The 22,357-nt window shown below is 35.1% G+C and overlaps 1 protein-coding gene and 1 long non-coding RNA gene across 2 annotated transcripts in view; both read left to right on the forward strand.

Moving 5' to 3' along the window:
* The window catches only part of LOC123683410, a 53,127-nt gene extending 43,056 nt beyond the window's left edge, over positions 1-10,071 (forward strand). Inside the window, exon 3 of the long non-coding RNA XR_006747975.1 lies at positions 9,721-10,071. This is a non-coding gene — a long non-coding RNA (uncharacterized LOC123683410). The remainder of the gene's footprint in view (positions 1-9,720) is intronic.
* A 2,234-nt stretch (positions 10,072-12,305) lies between these two features.
* On the forward strand, positions 12,306-13,216 carry LOC123683412 (enhancer of split malpha protein-like). Its single transcript, XM_045622428.1, has one exon. The coding sequence runs from the start codon at positions 12,518-12,520 to the stop codon at positions 13,001-13,003; it is 486 nt and encodes a 161-aa protein (XP_045478384.1). The 5' UTR covers positions 12,306-12,517; the 3' UTR covers positions 13,004-13,216.
* The last annotated feature ends 9,141 nt before the right edge of the window (positions 13,217-22,357 follow it).

Raw genomic sequence — 22,357 nt, forward strand, 5'->3', positions numbered from 1 at the left:
ATTTGAGAACATAATCACGTTTGGACACTACCCTTATTTTTTACCGTAGAATCCAGCGAAATCACAAAAAAAATAGGGTTCTGATTTGAAAATCGAAAGTTATGATTAAATTTTGTTCACAATTTTTGGTACCCTGTGATGATATTTCTCAAATTCAAGATATGCACGATGTTCCAACATCATTTTAGTTTGAGAAAGTGAATTGAAATAGGCATAGGATATTCACAGTAAAAATAATTCAGGTAATTGTGACTAAGGAAATTCTCTCTTTTTCACGGTTTTTCCTTGATATTTTGAAAACTATGAGGACTAACACAATAATTTTAGCAGAGAGTAATTGAGAATGGAAATCTCGATAATATCTGAGACATAAAATGAAAAAAAAGTTTGTTTTGAAAAAATTTTTTTAATTCTTATATAACCGGAAGCGCCTGAACTTCGAAAATATTTTAGCTGAACAATGTCATATTCCGAAATATTAGATTTAGGCGTACAACTTTGCTCCTGCCGTTGTGCAATAGCTGGCTGTAACGGTAAGTGATAGTCGAAATAAATATATCGTAGATGTCATACAATAAGTTTAGTTATTTGTGAACATAACGCCATCGACATGTTAGTCGATTTGTGTCTGCATCATAAAGTTATTCACGATTATCCATGTCAGCTTACGAGTCAAATTCTCGTCATTTGAGGGAGGTTTTAATTTTCTACTGAAATATGAATAAATCTGCGGCTGAGGCTCATCGAATGCTCTCAAATACCTATGGTGAGGCCGCTATTAGTGAAAGAACGTGCCGAGAGTGGTTTCAACGCTTCAAGAATGGTGATTTTGATGTCGAAGACCAGCATCGCGGTGGAAGAGAGAAGGTTTTTGAAGATGCAGAATTGGAGGCAATACTTGATCAAGACTCATTTCAAACGCAACAATAATTGACAGGATCATTAGGACTACAAGCCATTTCAAAACGCCTGAAAGTTATAGGAATGATTCAGAAACAAGAAAAGTGGGTGCCGTACGAGTTGAAGCCGGGAGGTGTTTGAACGGAGTTTGTTTGTGTGTGAACAGCTGCTTTCGAGGCAAAGACGGAAGGAATTTCTGCATCGGATTGGGACTGGAGACGAAAAACGGGTTCATTACGATAATCCCAAGCACATAAAATCATGTGGATATCCCGGCCATGCTTCCACGTCGACGGCTAGACCGAATATTCTCGGTTCTAAGGTCATGCTCAGTATTTGGTGGGGCCAGCTCGGTGTAGTGTATTATGAGTTGTTAAAACCGACTGAAACGATCACAGGCGATCGTTATCGAACGCAATCAATGCGTTTGTGTCGAGCATTGAGAGACAAACCGCCGCAATACGACGAGAGAGTAGATGAATGGATTTTACTGCATGACAATGCTCGACTCCATGTTGCGAAAGTCAAGATATACTTGAAAAAGTTGAAATGGGAATTCCTACCCCACCTGACGTATTCTCCAGACGTTGCTCCCTCGGATTATCACTTGTTTCGATCAATAGCACACAGCCTGGCTGACCAGCACTTCCTATCTTATGAAGAATTAAAAACTTGGATCGATTCGTGGATCGCTTCAAAAGATGACCAGTTTTTTCAATTCGTACGCTGCCCGAAAGATGTGAGAAAGTATAGTGACCAGCGATGGGCAATATTTCGAATCATAAATGTATAACCAGTGTTTTACAATAAAGCCTCAAATTTAGGTAAAAAAATGTGTACGCTTATGTATTTGTTATATTATAATATATTTATTTACTTATCACGGTTTTAGCCATTCAGGTAGAAATTAAAAAAAAAATAGTAAATCTATTGTTTCATATGAAAAAAAAAAGAAGACAATTGGCAAGTATAACACAAAATCTAATTTGGTCTGTGAACCCCTTGAAAACCTTGTAATCACAGCGTCCTCGTCATCATCAATGTCCCTGTATATGTTCAGGAGGACTAAACTGAATCCGATGTCAATATCGAAAAAACCAGAATAACACCATATGAACTACCATTTATTCATTTCGAAAATAAACTTGCCGAATTTTCTGCTCGAATAGCTGTGCGAAAATTATGAGTTTCCATACAGTTTTATAATACGTCATAATCTCAAACAATCTATTAATATGAATTTCGACCAAGTAAAAAACCGATCCCATCAAGAAGATCTGGCATACAGGCAACCGTTGCAGATTATTTCGCATCTGACCAGCGTTGCCGTTCGTACGATAATTATCGTTTTGTACGATAATTTGCTGATCGGTACTATGTACGATACCGCATGTACGATAATAGCGTTTTGTACGATAATTTCAGTGTACCTATCATTTGAGTTGAAATTTCCATAGATACTAAAAATATAATGAAACTGAGTATGGCCAGATTTAGTAGAAATTTTCTTTTTCAGTAGATTTTTCGCATTTTCATGAAGTTTTTAGTAGGAAGAAATCATTTGGTAGATTTTAGTAGTTTTAAAAAATCTAACCGAAACGGTTGGGAATGTCTAGACTTTAGAATGTTCCGATGAATCAATTCATAGTTCATTGGGGTTCTACGTTCTACGTGGATCTAGAAGAACGAACCTACTTAAACATAATAAAATCATAAAACTTCTTTTCTGGCTGTCGGTTGAAAATAAATACAAAGAATCATGGAATATCCGAAGGGTAGGTGCCTCATTAAAAACAGATGGTGTTCAAACTTCAGTTGAAAATATACCATTATCTCATATTTGGTATTCTATTAAGTGAAAAAAAATTGTTGTAACAGGTATTTCATTGACATATTTGAGTGGCTGAATATTTCAGATTTGAATATATTCATTTCACACAACAAAATCGTTTTTTTGATGACCCTTATTTTATAGAGAATTTTTACGAAGATATTTCTTCGTATTTCCAATCAATTCAAGTATTTAGATTCATATTATTTTATAATATGTGGATATGGGAGCAAATGTTGAATTGTTGAAAGCACATAACAAAGACCATCAAAAATATACTGCTATTTCAATTGAAAAGGGCGTATCTGCAAAAAAGCACACTAGAGATATTTAATTGAATTAATATGAAAAAGAAATACATGACAATGCATGTTAAAAAATTCATTAATTTTAATTCAGAAAGACTATTGAAGTCAAATATAATTATCAAAATAAATTTGTTACTTGAAATCGTACTTACAAACTTCAACCCTAAATATATGTATGGGTATCATTAAATAATAGGATCCTTGAATTATTTCCGAAAAACGTATTTTTCATTAGTATTTCAGATTCAATTTCGAAACGTATCTAGTACCTCGAACACCCATATTCAAAGAATTTTGTATTTGGGTATTGTTTATTCGGTTTCCTTTACATCTTTGTCGACGATTGCATGTTTTTTGCAATATTCTAAGTTATTTGGGAAAAGAACTTGTATGAAAATGAGTAATTTTAAAAAAAAAAAAAAACACAAAAATAACAGAAACAATTTTCACGATGTTATAAGTAAAATTCGATCCATTCTTTCACGATTTCCTTAAAAAATTTCTTGTTTTATTTTCGAATCTGTACGCATCTCTACTATCTATCCTATTCATAAAGTAAAATTTAACCATAAGAGACATTAGAATAAGGTGTATTCTGAATAAAGTGAAAATACCGACAATCTGTGAATAGGAAAATACAGGTTCTCTGATCTTGTCTGATAATTAATTAATTATTCATTAACCGTTTTGTCTAAATAAAAAATATATTACTTAATCGATACATTGCTTGTTTTTTCATCCTTTTCCACAAATTGTCATATTCTCGCAAAAATTTCCTTTATTTCGAATGTGTACGATAAAAATCAGTGGGATACGATAATATGTACGATAAAATACGATGATTTTAAACACGCGGTACGATATTTTAGGCTTGTCGACCTGGCAACGCTGCATCTGACAGACTTTACGTATTAAACATGATGGCCGCCGCCATATATAAACAATGGATAAAACCATCGATTTTGACGAAAAAAAGGCATTTTTATTTCAGGGAAAGCTTGAAATGTGATTAATTAATCATTTCTTACGAGAATCAGTTAATAAAATACAAGAAAACTAGCTATTAATGTGGATAACCTCACCTTCATTAGGCCAATTTCCCAAATAAAAAAAAAAACTAGCTGGATTAAGGAATTTATGAAAGGGGATTCGTGATCTAAGATCCAAAATAAGTAAGTCTGCAAAATTTCATCACTTTTGAATCATTATTAAAATTAATTCTATATAGTAAACATTGTTTTTCTTTTCAGAATATGGATTATTTTCGTTTGGATGAATAATTATACAGGATATTTATTTGTCGAATATCAATTAGAAGTATCTAGAGATGTTGGACCAATTCAAGTCTGAAAATTGAGATTAAAGCTTCAAATTATTAACTAATTTGTAAAGAAATACACAATATTTGATCAACAATTATATAGGGTGTATATATATTTGAAGTAGTAATTAGACATTTTGAAATCTGAAATTCTCATTTCTCTAGAAATGGCAATTCCTTTCTTCTTTGAAAAATTTGGGAAAAATGCATAATCAAAATGTGAGAGTTATTATCAGTCAATAGAAATACTACCTGAAAAAGAAACTGCATTCAATGTTTATTTTCAGTTTTGACAAATATTGAATTTACATAATCATTCGATAAGATCTATGAAAAGACCTACAGTGAAATTTTGTTTTAGGAATATTCAGTATAGCTATAATAAACTAAAAAGGGGCAGAATGAATAGATCTACCTTTCAAAAACCCATGGCTAATGTTGCCTTACAAGCAATCGTAATCATATCAGTAACATCTTTGAGAAATCAGGTTATTAGAAGTCCCTCATTTCCGAGGTTCATCAATACTTTTTTCAGTTGAGCAACAAATTATTCTTCTATTTCATAATTTATTGAGAAATACAAGGAAGGACACCTTTTGAAATCTAAAAATTTGGTTAATAGTAGGTTATTTTCCATAATTTATAATATTGAAAGACCAATTGGACATTCCTGAAGAACTAAGGCGTTTTTAAAGTCTGAAAATTGTATCGATGAATTTTGCATACTTTTCTGTTCCATATTTCTTGAAGGTATATGGACAAAAATGATTTTTGTGGGTTCTGGTGAATGATCAAAGGGATACAGGTAACAATTTCATTAATACCAGTCGAGATGTAGTTATCATAGATAAGAGATGATATAGAAATTTCACTAGATAATTCTGATTCAGTGGAGGACAGCTGAATTAAAGCTTAATCGTGATGGTTCGTTACGTTATAGAGCAAGCTTGTAGCTCTGGGTTTCACTCAGAAGTAAATTGAACAGGGAAATATATATAGTAAATGAAATTTTGACAGATATTAGTTAAAAAAGATCAACAATTGAGCATTGTATTCACATAAAATCAAAAAATAACTTGCTAACTGTTGTTGCATTGTACGTGGTTGACTTTTTTGTTTTAACAAATGTTAATTCTGAATGAATATATCTGATAGAATATTTAAGTGATAATTTCATCATAAAGAATTCAGGGAAAGCTAAAAATGTTTAGGGATGAATATCACTAGAAATTATGAAAAAGGTAGTATAGTAATTGTTTATATTCTTCAAGTATGTATTGCAATAATTCAGCATGTCTAATTGTAAACATATGAAAACTCCTTTGAAAACTTAATTGAAATTTGATTCAACAAAAGAGAGTTGTAATGATGAACCATATAAGAAATTAATAGGTTTATTAACGTCTTTAGCAGTATTAACTAATCCTGATAAAGCATACTCTGTTAATCTCTTGAGTCAATTTAATAATTATCTCATTATTGAACACTGAAAAAGTGCAAAATTCATTTCAAGATGCAAGTATAAAGTATTTTATACCTACATTGAATTGCTGGAAAATTTATACCAATTTCGAAAGTAACTGCCATGTCAAAATTCTTCATATACTGAATGATCCTTCAAATTTTATTTCTGTTGTAACATTTTGACTAGTAATTCAAGTGAAAAATTTGAACTGATTTTATATATGTATATAGTATAGCTATAAATGAACAACCTGAAAAGAGACAGAATGAATAGACTTGCCTTTCGAATACCCATGGCTTATGTTACCTCATAAGCAAATTTAATATCTAGGTAGAACCTTTTTGAGAAATCAGGTTATAAGTTTGAGAGTCTCTTAATTTCCAAGGTTTCAGTTGAACGACAAATAATATTATGATAATATAACAGGGTATATATGGTTGAAATTATTCGTATGAAAGATTTCACAACGATTTGATTTCTTCATTAAAAATTCAACAGCACTGCACTCAAATTCTTCAAAAACTGATAGGTAACTTATATTTTTGCACTCTTCAGTCGTAAAAGTGTATATTTTAGATATTCCAAAAACACATGGAAATTTTTGAATGTCATCTGACTAACTTGGCTCTTTTTCCAGTAATAAAGCCAATTGTGAATTATCTATAAGGAGTTTTTCTATCTGTTTAATACATGATCAGATGAAGCTTCTGTTCTCTTTTGTAGTTCCATCTTCTGTCGCAATAGATTCAAATTCTCACGAAAGAGAATGTAGTTTTATAGTTTGTGGAAAATAAACGAAAAATTCCTGAAATAAAGTAACATTCATATCCAATTGAATGATACAAACACTTAAAACAAACCTGAATTGAGGAAAATGCATTCGATGATATCAATGTTCATTTCCAAATTTTGACAAATATCTATCGAATTTTCGATTCGCCGAAAACTTTGCATTTTATCTGTCGGCATTTATTTAAATATTGAATAACAATTTTGGAAACTGCAAACTTTTTCAAGAACTTTCATATATCGAAATGGAATATTTATTATTAACATGACACTGACAGCCAAATTGTCCACAGATACCACAGAAATATGGGACTTGAAATGTCAAAATGATCCGAAACACCCCGTATACTCGAAAACCGCGGGGAGAATCGAAGGTTTGGGATTTTTCCCGGGATCTCCAGACGATTTTGAGGGGGGTCTTATTCTTGTCATTTTTGCTCTAGATGGTCCCGTTTGGGCTGTGATTTTACGTTTAAAGTTTGACGTATATGTGCAAGCGGTTTTATATATACTTAGATAAGATATCATATTTTCTGGAAAATTACAGGGTTGGAGTTCTAGAAATTGTCTGTATACAAATCGATAAAAGAATGCTTATTTCCCGTCCGAGCACAACCAGCTGCACAACAAATCCATATCCATCAAATGAAAGAAAAAAAAAGGAGAAAGAACGAAATGAATCCGAATTTTTCATTCGTCCCCGTTAATCCGACGTGTCTAATCTCCGACCCAGCATCGAGAAACCGGCGAAAATTTGTTATTTTAACCGTTCCATTACCGTATTCAAAGCCCACTTCGAAACCTGAAATAACAAATCATAACGATTATTAGAATTTGGCCAAAAAGGGGATGACGGGACACAATTATCGAAGATATCCAGGTAAACTGGGGCGCGCAGGTATCCGGGGTGGATTTACCGATTTGGGGTGCCGCAACACCGCTACGTCGAGCGGTGAATCGACAGGTACCCCGAGGGCGGTTTTATTTTCGCTTCACTTGTTTCGCCGGATAGCGTTACAATTGGATAATGGGAGATTGGCCGTCGGGGGATGATGATGACGATGCAGCGTCATTTACCTGACTGGGTCGTGAATGCTGATTATCGCTTTCTATGGGTTAATAAGGCGGCTATGATGAACTTTTGATACACGGGTTATTAGTTCTGATCGAATTTTTGGGTGGGAATTTATTCATTTTTTGAACAGAAGGCGTTCAATTCAATCGAAATTAATTAATTTTTTTATATTTATTTGACATTGTTACACACATGGCATAAATCTAGGGATATTCTCTTGAATTTTGTAATTTGTAGTTTTAAATTTTTCCTGTAGGTATTTCCATTCTTTCAATTTTGATATTTTTCCTATAATCACATCAGAATATAAAGATTTATCTTTATTCTGATTAGGATGTTGAAAATATGGAACTGATCAAATCAACATGTGTTAGCCAGGCTGTATTGTTGTGAATGGATTTGCAGAATTAAGATTTTAAGAAAACATAAAAACTGCATGATAACAATATGGTAGCAAAATATTGTCAAGTCAGCCTAATGGCTGACATATGGCATCGTTCATGAAATAAGAAATATCCTTAGATTTTAAACACGTGTTTATTATCATATTTGGAAATTTTTATTATTGATGTCTGAATATGGATTCTATCAATGCAAAATTAATTGAATATCTTCAAACGTTCAATAAAATTATTTCTTTATCATCGAGTAATATTTAATGGAATATTACACGATAAGAAGGAAATAGAATTAGTTTTTAAAATTTTGAATCGCGTGCACGAACAAGATGATAAAAACAATTGAACAACTAGTTTTTTTATTAAATTCATGTGAATGCTTTTTTTAGTTTCTGAAAAATGCAATATGAAATTTTCTAATTTTCACTTAACAACAAAATTTAAGAGAGTTATTTAGTGATGTATATCGTTCTTTGATTTCATTCAAAAGTTCAAAATATCTGAAAGAGAAATAATAAAAATTTTAACTAATTCTGCAGAATTTACTATTTGAAAAATTTTCAAAAAAAAAAAAAAACACAAACGCCTTCTGGTCGAAATCGAACTCGAACTCAGCAAGTCTCGACAAGAAAACGTGAACCCATTATCCGCATCGTGAGAAAATAAGCGAAATGACGAAATATTCAAAAGAACAACCAAACAATACAAAAAACTCTAAAGGTAGCACACAATGACTTCTGGATCGCTATTATTACGAGATCTTAGGTGAAACGGGGGTGTGTGTGTAACTTGGCCATTATACTCCTCAAGCCCAAGAAAAGGAACCACATACGCTTGCGACATGTAAGAGAGAGAGAGACAGAGACGCGACCGCGGAAGAAAAGGAGCAGTTGCGTCACGTTGTGATCTCACAGGTCCAGACAAGTCGAAGAAATCGGAAAGGAATCGACAAGTCTGAACACTGAGACAGGGAAATTGTATGCCAAAGAAATCGATTAACATGATGGAAGTTGCATATAATTATACTGAGAAATTATAAATGCATTTAATTATAGGTATATTAGGATACAAACTTGAAAAAATCATTGATATAATAATTATTCTGCAAAAATGTAACTAAATATAATAATGAAACTATCCACCTGAATATTTCTTCATATATGAAGTTTGAAACAATTTCAGATATAAGTGGATTTTAAATTGAAAGCAGACATCGATTCATGTTATGTTCTTATTTCTTTTGTAGTTGGAATTTCTCAAAACTTCTTATTAAACGAAATACTGGGGTGGAAAGTTTTATATGAAACGTGAAAATATAATTGATGTTTCTCTGATTTGAAAGAAAAACAACTTTGGGCGGTATCAAGATCAGGATTTAATGTGTGAACTCTCTACTTTCTTAATCCAAAAAGTGAACTATTCAAGGTAGATAGATGAATAGTTAAAATTCACCCAAAACGTGAATTTAGAATTCCATGAATTTTTCCCCAAACATTCTATCATAATCAATTATTAATTACGTATTATCAAATAAATAACTCGATTGTAATTTCCCCGTCCGTTCCATTGACCACAACGAACCCAACACAAAAAACCAAAACCCGTAACCGAAAATTCATTGAACAACTTTTAGTTTCAGGCTATCGAAAAAGAAGTTGAGGTACCGTCCGACCGCCAAAAACAATGGAAGAACGAAGAAGCGAGGAGGAACAATTTCGAACACGTGGGCCAGTAAATCAAACCATTTAAAGCAATCGTGCCTCGGAGCAGGTCCAGATTAAAATCACCAACCTGTTTTTCGACTTCCACCATCATCATATACTGGCCGTCAGATAGAATGAAGAGAGAGAATGGGACCTTCTCTCCTCTTGATGGATCGTCAACGTCCAGAGTTGTTACTTTACGACTTGTAATTAAACGGAGATTGATGCTTGTCGAAATTTATTTTTACCCAGCCCTTTCCTTTCAGTTCATCTCGAATATCACGATTTATATTACGGTATCCCAACTGAAATTGAAGGGACTACCGTTTTTTTTGATTCAATAAGAAATCATATTTTAACACCAATTTGATTCATCTAATAAAATTCATAATGAATAAAAATCGGAAGGTCAGGAAAAGATTCATGATAAATTGACGTACTGTAATTATTTAACAAAACGAGAAGTAGAGTAAAAATAATCTACTTGAGCTTGCTAAAAAATAATTCGACCTAATGAATTAGGTAGTAGAAAGAGAATTACAAAAAAACAATAATCAATGCTAAGTGATGCCTTCAACTCTGTGAAGAAATTAATTCTTTCAGAACTGAATCAATATATATTATCTCTCATTATCATTTCGACCTGAAGGTTAAAAGGAATAAATCAAAGCACACTGGTGCTGGAATTAGAGTGAATGTTGTTGATCTATCGCAACTTTACCTAACCCAACTTCCCTAATCAGAATAAAGCACGGACGAATACGTAAAAGACATCACCCCATTCTTACACAATAGAAGATATTTCGAGGCAAAATGCAATCTTGAACCGATACAATAAAATTCCATAAATCTCGAAGTTGTTTACCCCATCATCAACAGGTAGCAGGTAGCAATTACCATAAAACCACACGTGTGCAACAAAGCCTTCCTCGGTCCACCCTTGCGTCCATCCCTTTCGATCCAAATCCCCCAATTGTAAGTTTTCAACGATTGCATAGAGAAATTCCGATATATGTACCGTTCAATGGGGTCCTTTAAAAGGGTCAAGCTCTACACGTATAAAAGTAAAAGGATACGAGGAGAGGGTGAGGTAAAATTGAAATCTGAAAACATCGAAAACACCCCTACGCTTACCATCTGCCTTCCCGAGTGTGGGAACCTCGTAGGAATCGCGATTCTCACGGTTCCCAAGGACCGGCACCACCCTATACGAGCCCTACGAATCGAGGCGTGCCTACACTGCACGACTGAAAAGGGGACGACGACGGGAGCGTGGTTCGCACACGCAAACCTACACGCTGCTTTTTTTGCGTTTTGTATTTTTTTTTCAGATGACTAAATGAAATGCAATTATTTATTCGATAAAAAAAGGACTGAAAAGAGGTATTTGTCGAAGCAGACAATGGATATTAATTTTTTTATTCGATTGACCTTCGTCATATCTAAACTGCTCGATTATTAAACGAGTCCTCATTTAAATGTTGTATCTTTATTAATATTTTAACTAATAAAGTATTGATGATTATGAGATATCTTTTTCTTTTGATTTCCTTCATAATATTCAGTTGAAATCCAAACATCCTTTCACCCTTGATGATAAGAAGCTAATGAACATTTTAATTTTATTGAATAGCAGAAATTTAATATTATTCAATAAAAATTCCATGGTATTAATCAATAACTCAATATATGCATATAATTATCTGATTGAGATTTGACCATTATCGATTGAAATGAGTTAAAATGAAAATTTAACCAGATATAAGAACGATAAAATATCCATAGATAAGTTCATTTTGTTAAACTGTATATGTAAATGCTATAAACTAAACGGCTAATGACCAAGCAGTCGATGCCGATATTTCAATGAAAAAAAGTTCACATGATGATTACATGATGAAGAATTTACTAAGGAGCACAAGATTCCTTGAACTAATTGAAGTGAAAATAAATAAATGATATGACTCTATAGGACTTCCTGATGGATGCTATATTTGGACATATTAAATCAATTGCGCTGCAGCAATGTTTAAACCATAGTGTAGTAAGCCAAAATCCACTCAAGGTTTTAGTGTTACAGAAGAAGAAGAAGAATGTTCAATACATTGGCATAATTGATGCTGTCAAGGTAGGTATTTAATATTTCAAAACAAAAAACCCAAAACATTAGGCAATACATAGTTCCTCAAAAACGCATGACCTAAAAAACATATTCAATCTTTGATTTTTCAACCTTAATCATCCTTGTCAGGAATAATATGTTCTAAGATGCATTGTAATAATTTAATTTTGACAGAAAGTAACCTAAACATTTCGTGTAGAATCCAAGTCGGGTATTGTGATAATCAAAAAATGAAAAGAATAAAAATGTCAGAAGGTCATCTCTACCCCCATCGAAGCAACAAGTGCATCGTCGAAACAAAAACGTCCCCATCCTCGTATCTTTGTCGAGCAGTGTATACGAAGAGAGCGTACGTACACACTACCTAGTCCCATTTCACTCGCACTCGCACAGTCGACCGTGGTCCCCTCGAAAACGAACACCTGTCCATTTACGCTCTTCCTATAGGTTCTTGGGGTTCTTACAGCGATCCCCACCCACCCCTAAGGTATCTCCAGTGCGTATAAATACGCCACAGCCACCCTCAATCCGCATCATTCTCGCTTCAGAGTTCAAGCAATCGCTAGCTAAGCTAATCTTATATTATCAAAAATATACCACGCAAAATGAGTACCAACTTCGAGTACATAATGTCTTCGAACAACTCGGTCAACGAGAACAAGTACAACACCAAGAAATCCAAGAGTGCAGTGCATCAACTCAAGTCCGTTATCAGGCCGATCGTGAACCTTATCAAGAAGAAGAAGAACAGCTACAGGAGTTCCCCCCAGCCCGACTACTTCAGAGACGAAGACGAGGTCAGCGATAACCTGGCCAACGAGAAGCTGGAAAGGGAGATCTTCGGCGAAATCGACGCTTGCCACGAATTCGCGGCTATCCCTATCTACGAAGATGGTCGCATGCAAATCGAGCCAGTGTATAGGGGTCAAAGGTACATCCCGGTTCACTTCGCCAAGACTGAAGCTGGCACCTTCTTCTGGACTACCATGGTCGGAGCCGATTACGACATCGACACTAAAGGCGATATGAACGCCATCACCTACAACCAGAACGCCGAGATCCAAGTGGCAGATAGATGGGCCCAAGCTTAATTTTTTATCTCAAAATTTTGAGAGATATTGTGATTTATAATTTGCTCAATTTTTTTGACTGATTTTGTGATATTAATGTAGGTTTGTTGTACCTTACAAACGCACCTCTTGTGATCGATGGCTTTAATTGTTTATGAATATGTATATATTTTTATTATATGACAACGTCTTCCATTTATGATGAATATTAAAATAAAATTGTTTATTTTCCTATTTCTGCTTTTCAATACCCCTAAAAAGGGCTCTAACATCCACACCAACCCAAAATAAACTCGATAATCTACAAAAATGAAATATTTCAAAAAAAAAAGATGACATATTTAAAATATTCAAATGATATAGTGAAGAAGTTGTTAAATCTAAACATCTTCGAAATGTTTCTTGTGTGTTTTCTGGGATACACGTGTTCCGAGAAACCAGTATTTACCTCTCTAGTTTTAATATGCCTGAGGTACAAGGGTTTTAAATTTCTACAGGTATTTACGGCGGACCGGCCAAATCGAGGCTAAGTCACGGTGGTAGGAAATTTATTATTTGTTTGGTTGTCTCTCCGGTTTGATTTTTTACCTGGAGCGGCTAAGGAATTTCGATTGTGAAGCGTAGGGGTCCGATGGATCGGACATCGTTTCTGGAATTTCAATTTTTTTTTAGAGTGAAGAATATTAGCCCCTACTTGGATTTGAATATTATACAGGTATCGTTTATCGTCTGAACAAATTAGGAATTTAATGAAGCCGGGATATTTTGATTACAGAAAGTACGATATCACGAGTTATTTATTTCCAAATATAATTGAATGATGATCGGTCTTAAGAACTTTTGAGAATGTAACAAGTCGAGACTATAAGTACCTGTTCTTAAAAAAAATTGATTTGTTTTTTAGATTCCGGATATTCAAGAACATCGAAAGAATTTTTTGAAATATTTCAGTTGAATTAGATATCTTTCATTGATCCTCTTATTCTATATTTCCTTATTACTCACCTTTTCAGTGCAAAAGAGTTATAATAATATCATGGATATCAAGTTCGAAACTTGCTAGTTTTTTAGGAATAGGTCTCTATTGATGAAGAATCAGTGCTCAAATTGAATTTCATTCGTCCATTCGTTAACCAAATCCACAATTTGTCAAAATAAGACCTTTGAGTATAGGTATGCGATGAAATTGGTAATCCAAAATATTAGCATATATCTGAAAAAACAAGTTTTTGAATTCAGGGATCAAGCAGAGATGATGACAGCTCTTTCATACAAATGTAGAATTTTTTAGGGAAAACTTAGAACTTAAAATTTCAGATCTTAGTGGAAATGGGTATATAAGCATTAAGAAATGGTGCAAACTTATCGGTCTACCGGAAACTTTCGGTAAATTCCGTTCTAGAAGAGCGGTGGTTTTACGATATCGCTAAATGGCGTCATAGCCGAAAACGCACGTGCTAAAAGGACCGATTCAAAAAAAAAACTCGCCAAGGTTTTCCATCAACGACGACACCCGTCATTAGCAAGTTTTTCACATATTATCGGCAAGATCCAGGTCGGGCATCTACCTGTCGTTCGACACACAGGTACCCTGATCTTTTTCATTAGCTCATCATAAAATTCACATCTCGGTTAATGGCGCGGACCAAAAATCCGAAAAAAAATATCGCTCGGAAAGCCATCAAATGATTCACGTCCTGCAGCGACCGCCCACCTCCTCACTTTGTTGGCCTTTTTTACACCCCGATCGTGCACGTGAATCGCCCCGGGCCAGAAATAATGACCTGGTCGAAGGTACTCTGGACGTACCTTTCGAGAGACACCCCGGTGGGAAAGAACGCCGTCCGTTTCTTGAGGGTTATTATGTTGTACGGGTGACTCATAAAGATGCGCCCTTCATAATGGGAGATGAGGTGGTAAGAATGATTCACGATTGACTTTTCGTAAAATTAATCGACTATGAAACTCATTTCTTGCCCGTCATAACTCTTGCGGTTGTGACGACTGTTTAGATAAATATTTCAGAGTTATTCTTTTCCTACTGGCTTTCGAAGGGTATAAAAGAGTCCTAACGACTCGTTTATTGACTGCAGTTTAGGGACATCGAAGAAAAGGTCAAGTCGTAATTTTACCCTTTCTAATTTTGCCCTCTAAAATTACAGCTAAATAATAATAGAGAGACAGAGGGTTTCAAAAGGCTGATCGATTCTTTGAACCTTGTTAACATAAAAATATATATTTTTATCTTTCTTTTCTTAGATCAATTATGGGACTGTTAATATTTAATCGAAAATCACTATAATTCGAATGGAAATTTTCGGAAACTTATATTTATTTCATATGAAATATTTTCCATGACAAAAGTTATCAATCACTTTTTAAATTCCTATGTGTAGAACTTCAAAAAATTACTAACAGGTAGAATCCCAACAAACAATAGTGACCAATAATGGGTACTATTTTACTGTTGGTCAAACGAAAACCCACCATCATAAATCCTTCAGCTAAAGGCGATAGAGGACAATTGAGGCGTACTTTTTGGCTCGTGCTGAAAGATATGCATCTTCGGAGTTGTTTATTTAAGAAATAACCTTTATATTGAGGTTGCCACTTGATGTTTTTTTCTACCCGACAACGTTTAACTCCATATAATAATATTTATGACCAGATCTTCCAGATGACAGTAATAACCACTTCAAAAAAGATTCCGGATTCAAATAAAAACAAGACAAAACATCGAACATTATACACATTATTTTTCGAGCGAGAAGATCAATCTAAAAATTACCTTTACATTCCCATGTTAGGGAAAGAGCGAAAAAATGTATAGATTGAGATCGACGAGATAATATCCGAGTGTTCAGCTCTAAATTAGTCTCTATGATGCCGGGACTAGTAGATAATTAGGCGTAGCGGATAATTTTAATGGCAGCACAGATTACGCCGTCCAATTAGGGGAAAGAGCGCACGTCGCAATTCAGCGAGGTGTTTTATTTTTCCATTTATCGGCGCTCATTATCGTCTACAGAGGCGCGGAGAAGCGATCGCAATAACAAAGTAATAATCCGTCTAGCCGTGCCCACGGCCATAGAAAGGAGATAAGAGAGAAGAAAAGAAGTCCGTAATAATAAAGCATGGTAGACCATCAACAAGTAGATGACACGAGTATCGCTCGCTTCGGTTCTGAACACGTGTTCACTCCGAATCGTGGGAATAAAGGCAGATGTGCGTAGTAGGCTATCTTATGAATCACGCATCGGATTCTTATGCATGGGCATACGTCTCGGCTCGGCTAAGGCTCGACACACACCTCTACGTCGAATCTGCTCAAGAATTTTCGTTGGTTCAAAATAATATTAATCCTTTAGAAGACAAGATTGAGTGAATCAAAAATCTGATTGAGAATCAATATTCACCTCCTAGTAGGAAAAAACAGAAATATAAAAAATGTTACCCGAAAAAAGTTCATCTTTAGACAGATTATAAGCTTTTTGAAAATTTGAACTAACTGTGATTTTCCTTCTCGTTCATATTTTTCCTTTTAAATCGTCCACCATTTCAACTCGTCTAGAAGTTAGTTCCGAAATAAAGTGGTTGCAGGATCTTCGAAACAGACGCCACGTGTATGTAAGCTTTACGCATAAATATATCTGTTAACCGAAGTGGGCTTTTAAAACTTGTACGTCGACTGCCTTTCCTGTTTTTTGAATTCTTTCAACATAATTAGTCATATTTCTTGCTATCTGAATTTCTTATTAATGAATTGGCAGCGGTATGGCGGAAAATTTCTAATTTTTATCCATTAACATATGACAGGTGCTCCGCGTGATATTCGCCATAATTTATTTAGGAGGATCGCGTAGGCCGAAAAGCAAATAGGACGACAACTTGACATGTTATTATTATGACAAGGATTTTTGGGCGTTCAACTTAATTTATTCGTCGGTGGGGTAGTTAATATTATTTTAAATTTGAACATCAATCATTTTTTGTTTAATCTTAAAATTTGAATTAATTACTGTTTTCGTTTGAGTTGCAGATCGTGGCAGTTGAGATTAAGGCGTGGAAAAAGCGTGAGACGTATGTTAGCCCTAAACACGATTCGACCATGAGGAAACTCGGCGTAAAAATTCTCGTAGAGGCAAAAAAGGTTCCGTTTCCCGCTTGTTTTCAGAAACGTCACGTATCCGCGCGGAATGCGATACATTTAGCGAATAAGGAAGAAACAATCGATAGTTTACGAGTCCGACAGGTCCATAAGGAAACCAGATCCGCGTTAATGACGTAACAACACATGGCTAATTCGAAAGGCAAGATATGTCACGTTTGACGGCGGCCAGCGTAACCCATCGCATACCTCGGATCGTGGGAAACGGGAGGGTGTCATGCACGGTGAAACCACCGCTTTACGCACATGTTGCCGCGTTTTAAATATAGCATCGCTAGACCGAGACAATTAGCCACTTGCGCGCTGTGAGAAAATACAGACGTTTGTTTTGGTATTCGCCACATGTGGCCGTCGCAATTTGGATTTGGCGATGGAAAACCCACAGAGTGAGACGAACTACATGGCAAAAATATATTCAAATTAATATATTCTTTCTACTATGTTATTTAAAAATTGAAGTAGAGATTCTCTTCAAAAGAAAAGATTCCATTCAAATGAAGAAATTCTTCGAATTCATTATATCTACGTAACACAATTTCATGTTTATTCATCTGGAATCATTCATACTTCAATGAATATAAAATTCCCATTTATAAATTACTCCATTGATAAATTCATTTAATGAAAACGGCAGTTTTGTTTGCGCAAACTACTCATTCACAATCAAGTAGCTATTCGACTTGGTGACTCAAAAAAATTATCGAATTGTTGTGTTATGCCATCACAAGCCTCCAAAGGTCAATTAATTCCAATCCATGTGCGCACACACTTCGAATCCCATAAACCTCCGACTCCTGGTGCCACGAAAACTGCCTCGCGTCACACCTAATTACTTGCAGTAGTCGTCGTTTAGTAGCTCATGTCCGAATCAACACAATTATACACGTCGTCGGTCCGACGGAGCGCGGCGTACCTTAGGGGGACCTGGGGGGGCCACGGGGAGGGTGCCCACCGTGGGAACCCGATCGACACGCTCCGCAGGATGGGAATGCGCCGGAGACGATGCCGCTCGTTTTTGTCGATTCGTAATCGCGAGTTACACGCGTGCTGAGCACGAGAGCGCAACGGTCGGCTGATCCTGGAGGTGCTGAGGAATTCGCGATACCTACTGCTGATCGATTTCAGGCAATAACCATTGTGAATCATTCCGACGTTAATATAGGTTATTAATGGTCTTGGCAATAATAGACCGACCTTACAAATTGGAGCGGTTCACAGATTGAAGATTTCGGAACGATGATCGTAATTATCTACCTATCTAGGTACTTATTAGGTTCAAATTGAGACTAAAAATCGGTGCAGTTCCGGCTTGGCGTCAGGAGTCCTTGAAAATCTTGAAATATTTAGAAAACGAACTATGAAATGCAGGCAATGTGGCGAATTATAAATTGGTTGATTGAATATTATCAATAAATTTGCTAAATTCGTAGACTTAATCAAAAAATGTTGTTCGATTATTTATTTTACTGTTTCGTGATCCACAAGAGTAATGTTGATTAGAAGTAGAAGGAAGAGAAGATCTCAATGATATCGAAAATATTTTTTAAAGCGGGATTAGCATTCTACTACTACTAATACTAGAAATAGTATTTCCTCTGAAATACTATTTCTATATCAATCAAAACGCTTGAAAATGATGTCTTTGAATGTGACGGGATACCTAAACAATCAATTGAAAATTTACTCAATACACGATTTGGCACATATGATATCAACAGATGTTGTTTACGTGTTAAAACGAATATGTACTAGAGAAACAATGACAGAGTGATATGAGTGCCAACACAGAATCAATAAAATTATTGAAAGAAAAAATAATATACAGGGTGATTCAAAAGTCCAGGTCATAACCCTATGAAGTGACAGTTCTAGTTTGAATGAGAGGTTCTTTCGAATGAATTTTTTTTCTATTTGGGATCCTTTCAGGGAGACAAGCTATTGAGCTCGTTTTTTTTCGTTCATTTTTTATAAATTCCCAACGATAATAAGCGTTTGAATGTTGGAGGATATTGTACTCAAGAGATTACCAATATATTTGTATTTTTGTTGAATTCCTACATTGCCTCAATCGCGTAGTCTTCAAGTGTATCGTGTCTTCAGTAGCCTCTAATAACTAGCCTACAGTTTTTGAAAAAAATGAATTCGATGTTATCAAGACACCAATATTTAGCCCGCAATAATCAACACTTTTCATTTGATTTTATTTTTGCGATATATGAAATGTTTTCTTTGAAAATACTGGTATCTCGATAACATTCAAATCATATTTCTCGAAAACGGTACGTTCTAGCGACTTTTATGAACCTTGTTTCGAAGAAAAGTCGGTTAAATTATGAAATGGCTCTAAATAGCACATATTTTCATTGGCGTAGAGGTTGGGCAGGACTGAAGACAAGAAATCCCCGAAAACTACGCCACTGAACATTGTAGGAACTCAACACAAATATGATAAGTTTGGAAATCAATACTTTATTCTTTTGGAGTACAATATTCTCCAACATTCAAACGCTTATTATGTCAAGTCGTTTAGAATTCATAATGATAAATGAAAAAATTAAGTTCATCAGCCTGTATTTCCGAATAGATTCGGGATAGGAAACAATTTTATTGAAAATAACACATTTTAACTAGAATTACTTATCACTTCATAAAGTTTTGATTTCGACTTTTGAATCACCCTGTATAATTCGTTCATTAAATTATAATTTCGATTTAGGTACGCCCTCAATAACAACAGTGAATTAAAAACTCATCCGAAAGATATCGCGTGCACCATCAGAAAAACCCATCTCGTTTACGTCCACCCGAGAGAAAGTGAATCACCGCGTGGAAACACGAAACCGCCCGCCAAAAATTCCAAACCGCCTAGCTAGAGTTCGATTGATAATTTCCCGAGCGGTCATGCGGACATCCCGCGTGCGTCTTCGGTGACAGATTTCGAGATCGGGTGATCCCTCGGTAACCGAAGATTATGAAATGAAATTTCATATCGCGATGAACGAAGCTCTCCCGCTAAAAAACTATAAGGGTTCGGACGATACCTCGAACTCGATACACCACGTCGATAATTTATTGAGATTTGCACGTGTGCTAGCGGTTTTCGTATTATGTTATAGTTATAATCTGAATGAGTTATTCGAGTACCTGATAATTTCACCTTTCGTCAATTTGCGACGGTTTTGAAATTATACGAAAATTATGCGAAAAATATTTGTAAGCATTCTGAATTTCAACAAATTTCACTAATTCAATATTGAACCATAATCCATATCGTGATTCAATCACGTTATATAATTTTAACTCGAATCGTGAAGTTACTCGCTCTGATTCATTTTTAATGAAACGTAAAAAAAAATTACTTTATGTGATACATTTCAGCCAAAATTTTGCTATTCTATAAAAATATATAGGTTGTTTTTGCATTTTATTTAAAATTTAGAATGGTTATCTTTAATTTTCAGATTAATTTTTGATTGAGCCCAAGAACAAATTCCAAGACTCCCTAGGACTAAATTAATCTTTAATTGCCGAGATAATAACGTACATCTTCAACACGTCGATTATGGTAGTACAGGTGTACAAATAACAAAGTTTACAAGTTCATCGACTCTTAGATACCGAGATAACATCGACGCTTCCTTCGAAAAGCAATAACATGATGCGCATACCACAAACGCGGCGATAATCATCAAACAACTTTCCTGTTCAAATATATTCAATCAGGTCAACGAGGGTAATGCACCCATCGTCGCACCTGTACCCTCAAACCCCACATACACGCATTTACTCCACGCCCTTGAACTCCCTTTCTCTCGGTGCACCTGGCTCGATCTAACGAAAAACTGAGGTCACACGGTGGAAGAAACCCTTCCCCTAGCCTTTTAAATACCGTTACATCTCTCCGGTAATTACCGCGGGCTCAGGCCCAAGTGTAAATCGTCCACTTTGGTCTCGAATTGATCGTTTCCTGATGGGTCCCCCCCGACTTTTACCGTTCGCGTCCCTCTCGATGTTCGGATAGGATTGGAATTTTTATTGCTCCTATAAATCGCCCCGGCCGTGATAAGGGATATTTTTATCGGAGATGCGACGAGGTGTCGAGGGAAACTCTCGAGAGGGAAGTTTATCGGTGGTAATATTTTAGAGGGCAGATAAGATCGATTGTGACTTGTCTGTATGCTATGGGGATGAAGATTCACAAGATAAACTCATATAGCATTCTTGTTCGAAAAGATAAAAGGTAAATAAAATAGATAAATTCGTGGAGAAGAACGCGCGGCAAGGGGCTCCGCAATTTTTTGTTTAAATTTTTCCAAGACTTGTAGTACATCAGATTAAAATCCTTGAAAGACTAAAATTATTCTATCAGAACAAAAAGATCAAAATTCTACCTACACTTGAATCTCTCTGCAAGAATAATATTATGTGTCACAAAAAATTTCGACTAGGTATATGAGAAATACCGAAAAGATCGATTGAAGTTTATGTAAATAGGATTTCTGTCTAAAATCGATAGTCGTAATCTTTTCGAAACCAGATATATGTGGTCGGTCATTGCGTGAATCCTAGAAGATAGCCTCGAGAGAAACCTGTCGAGAGAAGAGAAAAATTGATTATTTGAATGAGCCCGTGCGACTCACGTTCCTCGCACACGTTCACTTGTTCTACGATACAGACAACAATAATATCGCTGTTGAGCCCCGCGTGACCCTGTCTAAAGATCCCCTTACACGTTTGGGCTTATCGCATTATATTTCTTGTTTCTTTATCGTACCGAGGTCCGAGTATAAGTATTTATGTATCGTTTGATAGACAATTTACCACACAATTTACCTATTCAGTATTTAGCAAATTTTTTGTATTGTTGCCAAAGCCCAAAGGAAGCCATTATCAACAAGAATCAATTGAAAACGAAGGTTGAAAGTATTCACATTTATGAAGACCAAATACCAAATTCGACTGAAACTTGTTTGAGATTGTTGAGAACCTCTAAGTATTAAAGTATTATTTTTTCGGTATTATGATTGCACTTTTTATTTTTTTTTGATGACGCGATCAACTTTATTTAGAACTTGAAATTGTAGATTCATATTTATTTGCAAAATCTGAACTCGGTTGGAAAATTATTGATTAATTTTCTTACGATATTTTCCTCGTATCCTCCATGTTTCTAGTTAAAATTTCATCTATTAACGAACTCAACCACG

This window comes from Harmonia axyridis, chromosome 6, assembly GCF_914767665.1.
Source record: "Harmonia axyridis chromosome 6, icHarAxyr1.1, whole genome shotgun sequence".
In the NCBI taxonomy this organism is placed as follows: domain Eukaryota; kingdom Metazoa; phylum Arthropoda; class Insecta; order Coleoptera; family Coccinellidae; genus Harmonia; species Harmonia axyridis.